The sequence below is a fragment of the Numida meleagris genome, chromosome 17, assembly GCF_002078875.1.
Source record: "Numida meleagris isolate 19003 breed g44 Domestic line chromosome 17, NumMel1.0, whole genome shotgun sequence".
NCBI classification, from domain to species: domain Eukaryota; kingdom Metazoa; phylum Chordata; class Aves; order Galliformes; family Numididae; genus Numida; species Numida meleagris.
This window is the reverse complement of record NC_034425.1, coordinates 4,726,860-4,735,512: the sequence shown is the minus strand read 5'-3', so window position 1 is coordinate 4,735,512 and position 8,653 is coordinate 4,726,860. Positions and strand designations below refer to the sequence as shown.

The window sequence follows — 8,653 nt, the reverse complement described above, 5'->3', positions numbered from 1 at the left end:
GGGGAAGGGGGGAGATCGTTCCCGTCGCGATGTGCTCGCACGGAGCGGAGCGCTCCCGGGAGCGGCCGCCGCGGACAATAAAGGCACTGACCGACCCCGAGGCTCCGCCTCCTCTCTGAGGCCACGCCCACCAGGAGGCGGGGCTGCGCGGTTGGGGCGGGGCTAGCGTTGGCTCCGCCTCCATAAGGGGGCGGTGCGGAAGTGGTTGGTGGCGGCAGCGCCGCGCGGGATCCGCCCCTCGAAGGCGGTGACACGTGCGCGCGGCGGGGACCCGGATGGTGCGTGCGGCCGCGCCGGGCCGGGCCGGGGGGGACGGGGCCGGAACCGGAACCGGGACCGGAAGTGCGGCGGGAGGCTGAGGGGGGCGGGGGGTTTCGGGGCCCCTGAGCTCCGTGCCGACCCCTCTTCTCCGCGTGGGGCCGCGGCGGAGCGCCGGTACCGGGCGGGGCGGCACGTGGCGGGTGGCGGAGGGGCTCAAGGTCGCGGGTGGCGGCGGTTGGGCCGCGCGGGGTGGGCGGCGGACGGGGACCGGGCCGGGCCTGGGCGGGGACCGGGCTCGGGGAGCCGGATCGGGCCGCTCCTCGCGGCGCTCCCCGCTCACCCCCGGCCCCCAGCCCGGCCCCGCGATGCCGATCGTGGAGAAGCTGCGGGAGGCGCTGAAGCCGGGCCGCAGGGAGCCGAGCGAAGACGGGGAGCTGGGCCGGCTGCTGGCCGCCTCGGCCAAGAAGGTCCTGCTGCAGAGGATCGAGTTCGAGCCTGCCAGCCGCGGGCTGTCCGGGCAGCTGGAGCTGCTGCGGGGCAAGTACCGCCCGCTGAACGCCGGCACCGGGCCCGCCGCGCCCCGGCCGCCGCCCCCGGAGGGGCCCAGCAAGAAGCACGGTGCGTGCCGGGCTGTTGGGGGGGGGGTGGATCCCGGTGAAGGCCTCCACCCGCCGCTCACCACCGCCACCATCCCGCAGGAGGTGACCACGGTCCCGGGGATGGTGTCCCCGCGCCGCAGAAGGTGCTGTTCCCCGCCGAGCGGCTCTCCTTGAAGTGGGAGCGCGTGCAGCGGGTGGGCGCCGGGCTGCACAACCTGGGCAACACCTGCTTCCTCAACGCCACGCTGCAGTGCCTCACCTACACGCCGCCGCTCGCCTGCTACCTGCTGTCCAAGGAGCACAGCCGCGCCTGTGAGTGGGCCGTGGGGCAGCGCTGTAGGGCTGGGGTGGGTGTGGGAGGGGGGGCTGCACTGGGCTGGGTTGGCCCCCAGCGGCTGCCACGTGTGGGGCAGAACCCGGCAGCCAGAGGTGGTTCCCGGTGGCAAAGACCAGAGCCCGTGGCCAGGGGGAGCGGTTCCATCCCATTCATAGGGCTCCAACAGCCCTGCCCCATTTGCAGACCCGCTGGCTCCTGTGGGAGGTGTCCCTGCCCTGTGTGCCACCCTTAGGGGTGGATGCTCTCATCTGCAGTGTTATCTGTGACCTAGGCACTGCCAGCTGGCGTGGCACGTGTTCGTCCTTGTCCCCTGGGCTGCACTGTGTCATAGCACGGAGCTCACGAGGAGGACTGAGCGTGGCTGTGCCGCGTGGGAGCGGGGATTCCCCTTCCTACACGCCGCCTCCATCTCTCCTGCATTTGTCCCCAGCGTCCTTTCTTTTCTCCTTGTGCAGGTCACCAAGGAGGCTTCTGCATGATGTGCATTATGCAGAACCACATGATCCAGGCTTTTGCCAACAGCGGCAATGCCATCAAGCCGGTGTCCTTCATCCGAGACCTCAAGAGTAAGGATGGGTCCTTCCGCGCTGTGCTCCCCTGCTGTGACTAATGAGGCTGGGGCAGGTCCTGGCAGCGAGTGGCTCAGAGCTGATTCATGAAGGCTGAGCTACCACGGGACCACATGGGGCTGCCCCACAGCTTGGCTCTGGGGGGGAGCAGTGGCTCTGTGCACAGGGGCTGATCCCTCTTTTCCCTGCAGAGATCGCCCGGCACTTCCGCTTCGGCAGCCAGGAGGATGCACACGAGTTCCTGCGTTACACCATCGATGCCATGCAGAAGGCCTGCTTGAGCGGCTGCACCAGGTACATGCAGCTCTGTGTACCGGGGCACTGAGGCCATCTCTGCTCCACGACGCAGCCCTGGGCTGTGCCCTGCTCCTTGTGGCCACGGCGGGGCTGGGACCCAGGGCACCAGCATTGCCTCCGCCTTCAGTGCTGGGCTCCGAGCTGCAGCTGGGAGCAGCCGTGCTTGGAGGGCATTGTGTGCATATGCAGCCTGGTGCCTCTCTGAGCTCAGGCACCGGCAGCCACAGAGCAGCAGAAGTGCTGCATCTTCCCTATCCTCCCCGTGGTCTGCTGAGCAGGGCTGTGGTGCGGGGGAAACGGGGTGGCCCTCGGGGGTGGCTCTTGCATCGTGGTGTGGAAGAGCAGTGTGAGATGTGGTGTTTCTCTTCCAGGCTGGATCGCCAGACCCAGGCCACCACGCTGGTTCACCAGATCTTTGGCGGCTACCTGCGGTCCCGTGGTGAGTGCTGCTGCTGGGAGTGTGGGCTGCTGTTCCCCCAAGAGCCCCACACTAAAAATCTTTTGGGGAAAATGGCCAAGCATGACTAAATCACCCAAAGCTGCACTTCTCCGCTCCTGCCGTGTCTGTGGGTTTTGGCTCCTCTTGTGGCAACACAGAAAGCTGTTGGCTGCGGGTCCTTGGCTCGTTGTCACTCAGTGAAGGAACCAGTGCTTGCAGCTGTTGAGCAGCAGTCGCTGTGCCAGCGTGGGTTTGGCACTGCCAGCAGCTTTCCTCTCTTCCAAGCTGCAAGTGCCCAGCAGAAATGCTGGTGCTGGCATCCCAGAGCCCAGACCCGGAGAGGGGCAGTGCTGTGGCTGCTACAGGTGCGGCAGGTACAGATGTGGCAGGGTGCACTCATTGCTCTTTCTTTTTGCAGTGAAGTGCTCACTGTGTAAGAGTGTCTCGGACACCTACGACCCCTACCTGGATGTGTCCCTGGAGATCAGGGTATGTCGGTGGGCATCGCACTGTGGTGTAGCGTGGGCAGGTCACGCATGCCCTGAGCTCTGCCCTGTCCTTGCAGCAAGCTGCGAACATCGTGCGGGCGCTGGAGCTGTTTGTGAAATCGGATGTGCTGAGTGGGGAGAATGCCTACATGTGTGCCAGGTGAGAGGGGCTGGGGGGGGACAGGGCCTGTAGTGTGGAGCAGTGGAAAGAAATTGTGGTCCAGGGGCAGCCCCAGCTGAGCTGTGGGACACGTGGCCATGATGGAGCCGACCCCACTTCAGCTGCCTGGCTGGGAGGGAAGGGCCTGGGCAGCAGGAGATGTGGCCGTGAGCTGATGCTTGCTGTCAGTGCAGTCGATTCCACGAGGTGTGTCCCCGCTGAGGGCAGTCACCTGGGTGTGGAGTAGCTTGGATAGCTGGAGCTCTTCTGTGCAGGTGCAAGAAGAAGGTGCCAGCCACCAAACGCTTCACCATCCACCGAGCCTCCAACGTCCTCACACTCTCCCTGAAGCGTTTTGCCAACTTCAGCGGAGGCAAAATCACAAAGGTGAGAGTTGGGCAGAGCAGGGCTGGGGCTGTGCCTTGGCTCACAGGGTCCCATTGCAGCACAAGCTCCACTGAAGCCCAGTAGCCTTTCCTGGGCCATGCTGCAGGGCCAGGGCCATGCTGCAGGGTTTGCTTCCTCCCAGCACCTTCCCTGCTGCAGCCTCAGCCAGGGGAGAGCTGGTTGCCCTCTGTGGAGGGATCATAGGATGCTTGGAGCTGCTCTTGCTCTAGTGATATCCTCTCCCCACAGGACGTGGGCTACCCTGAGTTCCTGAACATCCGCCCCTACATGTCTCAGAACAGTGGTGATCCCGTCATGTATGGACTCTATGCAGTGCTGGTGCACTCGGGGTACAGCTGCCACGCGGGACACTACTACTGCTACGTGAAGGTGAGCCCCAGGGGCTGGTGGCACCGGTGGGGTCCTGCAGTGTCTGGGAACAGTGCTCAGTGGGTGCGTGTCGAGGAGCTTGGAGCCCATGGTGGGGCACGAAGCCATGCTGCAGGGGGTGCTGGTGCTGCCCTGGGCAGGGCCTGACTCTGAGCTCTACTCCTAGGCCAGCAATGGGCAGTGGTACCAGATGAACGACTCCCTCGTGCACTGCAGCAACATCAAGGTGGTCCTCAACCAGCAGGCCTACGTGCTGTTCTACCTGAGGTGAGGTGCCCTGTGCCCCCTGCCCTTCAGCAGCTCCTGTGCGTTTTGAGGCTGGTGGCATCAGTCCGGGTGGTTGGCACAAGGACACCGATGCTGCAGGGTTCACAGTCTCCGATCCTCCCGGCTGATGCATGCACTGTGCTTCCCCCAGGATCCCTGGTCCCAGGAAGGGCTCAGAGGGGCCAATTGCCAAAGCCACCCCCGGCCACTCGCCTGTTGTTTCTGATCAGACCAAGAGAACCGCAACCAACGGGCCCCTGCCATCACCGCTTCTGGGCCGGGTGAGGCTGACGGGGCTGCGGGGGCAGCGGGGAGCACTGTGTGGGAGGGGTCCACCCGTGCCCATGGTCCCCACAGCAGCCTGGGGAGTATGGGCAGCATGGTTCCATCCCCTTGCTGACCCTCGCTGTTTCTCCTTGCCTAGAGCCCTGAGGCGCTGCCAGGCAGGAAGCTGTCGGGGCCGGAGGAGGTTGGGGTGCCGGTGGCCCGCAGCACCCTGGGTGCGGGGCCAAAGCTGCCCAATGGTTCTGCACCGCCGAAGCCACCCACCGGGTCCCCATCACCCAAACTGCCCCTCAGAGCCACCCAGGTGACACCAAGCAATGATGACACAGCCCGAAAGCCCAAGAAACCGCCATCCCCACAGCAGCCTCCGGCACCAAAACCATCTCCGGGCCTGTGCAGCCCCAGCGCCGCAGATCCACCCCAGCAGAGCCCTGGGGACAGCACGCAGTCCCCCAGCTCGCCCAGCCCCGGCACTCCACAGCGCGGCTCCTGCAGCAGCGCAGCCCCCAGCCCCGTGCACACCGCAGCGGGGGACGCAGCCAAAGCGGCCCCGAAGGCCAAGAGCGGGGCGGGCGGCCTCAACCCCTCTCAGGACACGGACTGTGGCACGGAGCTCCCCGCTGGCCCCGAGGGCTCCAGGCTGGCGAAGCTGAAATCTGCCGCGCTGGAGCCGGGCAGCACCACGTCACCGCCTCCAGCCAAGAAGCTGGCACTGTCTGCCAAGAAGGTGAGCCCACGCTGCTGCCCCGTGTCAGCGGGTGCAGCCGGGGAGGGGCAGGACTGGTGCTGACGGAGCCGGGCTGGGAAGGCCCCCGGGCTGGGTGGGGCTGTGGGGCTGGGCCCGGCTGCTCCGGGTGGGTTGTGCATCCCCACGGTGGGGGGGTGTGTGGGGGGGAACCGGTGGTGGTGCTGCTGCAGCTGGAGAGCTGCGGGCTGCCCCTGCCGGCGGCCTCGTGCTATGCTTTCCGTGCTTTAAATTTCCTTCCTTCCTTTTTTCCTTTTGTGCTTCTAACTGAGAACACTTCTGATTCTTCTTCTACCCCCCCACTTCCCTCTCCCCCCTCTGTGTCTCTGTTCCCCTCCCCTTTCTCTGGGCTCCCCTTTTTATTTTCCTCCTCTCGGCTCACGGAACCCTTTCTGTTTAGACCACCAAGTTTTTATTTATGTCGATAACTGCAGGGCAGCATCCCGCGGAGGGCGAGCGGAAATGACGGCCGCGCGCAGCCTGCTGGCCTCGCCTTCCCCACGGCCACTGCCCAGCCCTGGCCCTGCGGCAGGCCCAGGTAAGCGGCCCGGTGATCCCCAACCTCCTGCATGGCAGCAGCCCTGGAGCTGGCACTTGCCAGGCTGTCTGGCATTGCCGGGATGCTGCACTGGGACGTGGCCCAGGTGCTGCAGCAGTTGCTCTGACTGTTAGCGCTGTGCAGGCTCTGTCCGTGCAGTAGCATCCCCTGGCAGCAGGAGGCTCTGGACAGGTCTGGCCCTTGTTCCAGGTCTCTGCTGTGCTTGTGCTGCAGCAGCACCCATGGGCAGTGTGTGCCCAAGTGTGTACAGGCAGCTCTTGGAGCCGGGCCTGGTTGTGGTTTCTTGGCTTGTGTCTGGGATGGGGCCAGGTGGGGGCTGTGCTCCTGCACCCCGGAGGGGTGGGGTGGGAAAGAGGGATTCCTGCTGTCAGTTTGGCTTTTGGTTTGTTTCAGCCTCTGTTCCTGTCCTGCAGGCTGCCCTCCGCTCTCCCCCTGCCCGGCCCTGACACACCAGCCTTCAGCTTCACCCCCAGCACAGCCCCTCGGCTCCCGGCCTCCCCCCTGACCAATGGGGCCCACCCCTCTCACCACCATCCCACCTGCAGCGGGGAGCACGGGCCTGGCCCTAAGTCCACCAAAAAGAAGCAGCGAAAGCAACAGCAGTTGAAAGCAGGAGGCAGCTCACATGCTATGGCTGTGAATGGCTGTAATGAAGGCTGCAGCCCTCCCAGGAAGAGGAGGAACATCGCTCCTGAGGTCTCTGTCCCAGGGAAGGAGGCAGCTGGCACAGGCAGGGAGGATCTGGGCCCCAGTGTTTCCCCCATCACGGAGCCCATCTCCCCCCTCAAGAAGAAGAAGAGGAAGAGAAGGCTGCAGGAGACCGAGGAGCGCTCCTCTGGGGCGCAGCCCTTGGGCAGGTAAGGCTCTAGGGATACTGGGGGGGAGCCAACCCACTGAGCCCATTGCTCAGTCCTAATGCCTGCTGCCTTCCCCAGCAACAGGAGGGCTGACACAGAGCCCTGGTGGACAAAGCAGCAGCAGAGCCCTGAGCCCAGCAAGGGAGAGAGCGAGCATCGGAAGTGCAAGCAGAGGGAAAGCCTGGGCAGTGCGGCCTCGGAGCAGCCAGCCGCTGTCAGTGCCCCAGGTACGGTGCCACGCTCCCTGCTGTGCTCTGGTATGGGCTCTTCCTCCCCATGTTCATAGCTTGATCTCCTCTCGGGGAGGATTCCTCCCAGGTCCTCTCTGCCCGATGTGCTCAAACATCTGTGCCAAACATCTGGGCGTGGGGCTCAGACTTTGTTAGTCCTGACAACATCCCTTTGGGGTGAAATCTGCCTTGGAGGGGGGGTGCTGTGGGACGTCCCTCTGGCCTGTCCTCACCTGCTTTCCCTACAGCAGCAGTGTGTACGTCGGAGAACCCAGCCAGCGGTGGGTGCAGGCACCGTGCAGCTGCCCCAAGCACTGGGGCTGGCACAGTGCCCCACAGCCCAGAGCGCAGTGTAGTGGAGGAGCTGCTGAGGAACTCCTTGGACAAAGCTTACGGCAAGCAAGGTACAGCCCTGTGTACCGAGCGGTTGAACGGGTGTGGGGGGGTGTGGGGGTGTGCAGCCACGTGTCCCTGCCCCAGCCCTGGGCCTGCAGGGGCTTCTTGTGCCGTGCTGACATTGGCACTTCGCAGTCCTGACCTGGGAGGGTGAGGTGTCGGCCGTGAGCCGCGATGCCATGCGGGATGCAGCGTGTGCCCGCAGCGAGACCGTCATCGATGAGTGGGACGAGGAGTTCGACCGAGGGAAGGTGAGCGCCGGCTGCACCCTGGGGAGGGGAGGCAGGGTGGTGGCTGTGCCCTCACCTGAGAGCCTTCCTCCTCCCTCTGCGCAGGTGAAAAAGGTGAAAAAGCTGAAGCGTGAGCGGAGGAGACACTTCAATCCTTTCCAGCAGCTGCAGAGCAAGCGCAACTTCTGGTCGGTGACGCATCCTGCCAAGGTGGCCAGCCTGAGCTACCGGCTGTGAGGTGAGCGAGGTGGGGGGCAGCGGGGGCAGCCGGCCCTATGGGGTGTGCTAACACCACGCTTTGCCCCCCAGGTGGAATCCGCACCCTGCAGCGTTGGAGCTGGAGAAGAAGTGTGCTTCCTCCGTGCTGCTGCTGTCCCCCCACTGAGGTGCCTGATGGGAGGGGGGGGCTGCAGGACCCCTGCCCAAGGATGCAGCCCTATCAAGATGCACTCACATTCCCTGGGTTCCCCTAGGAGCGGGGATGTGGCTGCTTCCCTCTGCTCTGCGGGGGTCAAAGTGCTGCCAGGCCCTGTGCTGCTGCCTCTGCCCCCCCCCCGGAGGTGTGGGCTGTGCTCTGTCCCCAGTCACTGCTGGAGCTCCCCGGGGCCAGCTTGCCCAGCCAGGACTGTGGTCACCTGCCTTCCAGTGCTGCTGTATCAGCCAGCCTGGGGGGCTGCTCCCCCCCACCCCCCCAATCTCCATCACCTCCGTCCTGGCTGGGGCTGGAGGGGTCCCCGCACTGTGCCTGCAGCCCCCGCTCTGCCTCCAGGCTGCGTGCCCCCCTCCTCGCATCCTGGGGAGGGGGGCACTGACCCTGTGCTGTCACAACTGGGCCCCCCGGGGCTGGTGCCCTGGTGCAGGTGGGTCTGTTGCCTCCCACCCCCCCGTCCCCGCTGTGCGAGGCGCAGTGCAGCCGTTGGGTCCGGGCGGGCCCCGCGCCTCGCGGGCAATAAAACCACACGCGTTTGTGAACCGAGTGTCAGCGGGCGGGGCCTGGGGGAGGGCGGAGGGGGGGAGGAGCCGGTATTGGCCACGCCCACTCCCGCGTCACGTGTCGTCGCCCTCTGCGGCTTCGGTGCCGCCGTCACGCGGGCGGGGCCGGAGCGACGGCGGCGGCATGGACGAGGAGGGCGGCTACGGTCAGTGCTGGGGGGGGG

The 8,653-nt window shown here is 65.7% G+C and overlaps 2 protein-coding genes across 5 annotated transcripts in view; both read left to right on the top strand.

Annotated features, from left to right (window-relative positions):
* On the top strand, positions 181 to 8,468 carry USP36 (ubiquitin specific peptidase 36). Of its 4 annotated transcripts, none has more exons than XM_021414443.1 (20): positions 181 to 278; positions 615 to 879; positions 960 to 1,172; positions 1,653 to 1,763; positions 1,958 to 2,060; positions 2,435 to 2,502; positions 2,921 to 2,991; positions 3,068 to 3,150; positions 3,426 to 3,537; positions 3,787 to 3,927; positions 4,094 to 4,194; positions 4,346 to 4,475; positions 4,619 to 5,206; positions 5,659 to 5,762; positions 6,197 to 6,640; positions 6,719 to 6,867; positions 7,122 to 7,274; positions 7,402 to 7,517; positions 7,602 to 7,734; positions 7,806 to 8,468. In XM_021414443.1, the coding sequence occupies exons 1-19, from the start codon at positions 276 to 278 to the stop codon at positions 7,731 to 7,733; spliced, it is 3,087 nt and encodes a 1,028-aa protein (XP_021270118.1). In that variant the 5' UTR covers positions 181 to 275; the 3' UTR covers position 7,734; positions 7,806 to 8,468. The 4 variants fall into 4 exon arrangements, with proteins under 4 accessions (XP_021270118.1, XP_021270117.1, XP_021270119.1 ...); XM_021414442.1 differs by having other exon boundaries at positions 7,119 to 7,274; XM_021414444.1 differs by lacking the exon at positions 181 to 278 and adding an exon at positions 305 to 435 and having other exon boundaries at positions 7,119 to 7,274.
* Positions 8,509 to 8,653, top strand: part of CYTH1 (cytohesin 1) — a 14,963-nt gene continuing 14,818 nt past the window's right edge. Inside the window, exon 1 of the mRNA XM_021414446.1 lies at positions 8,509 to 8,635. Coding sequence (XP_021270121.1) covers positions 8,614 to 8,635 — 22 coding nt within the window. The 5' untranslated portion in view covers positions 8,509 to 8,613. The remainder of the gene's footprint in view (positions 8,636 to 8,653) is intronic.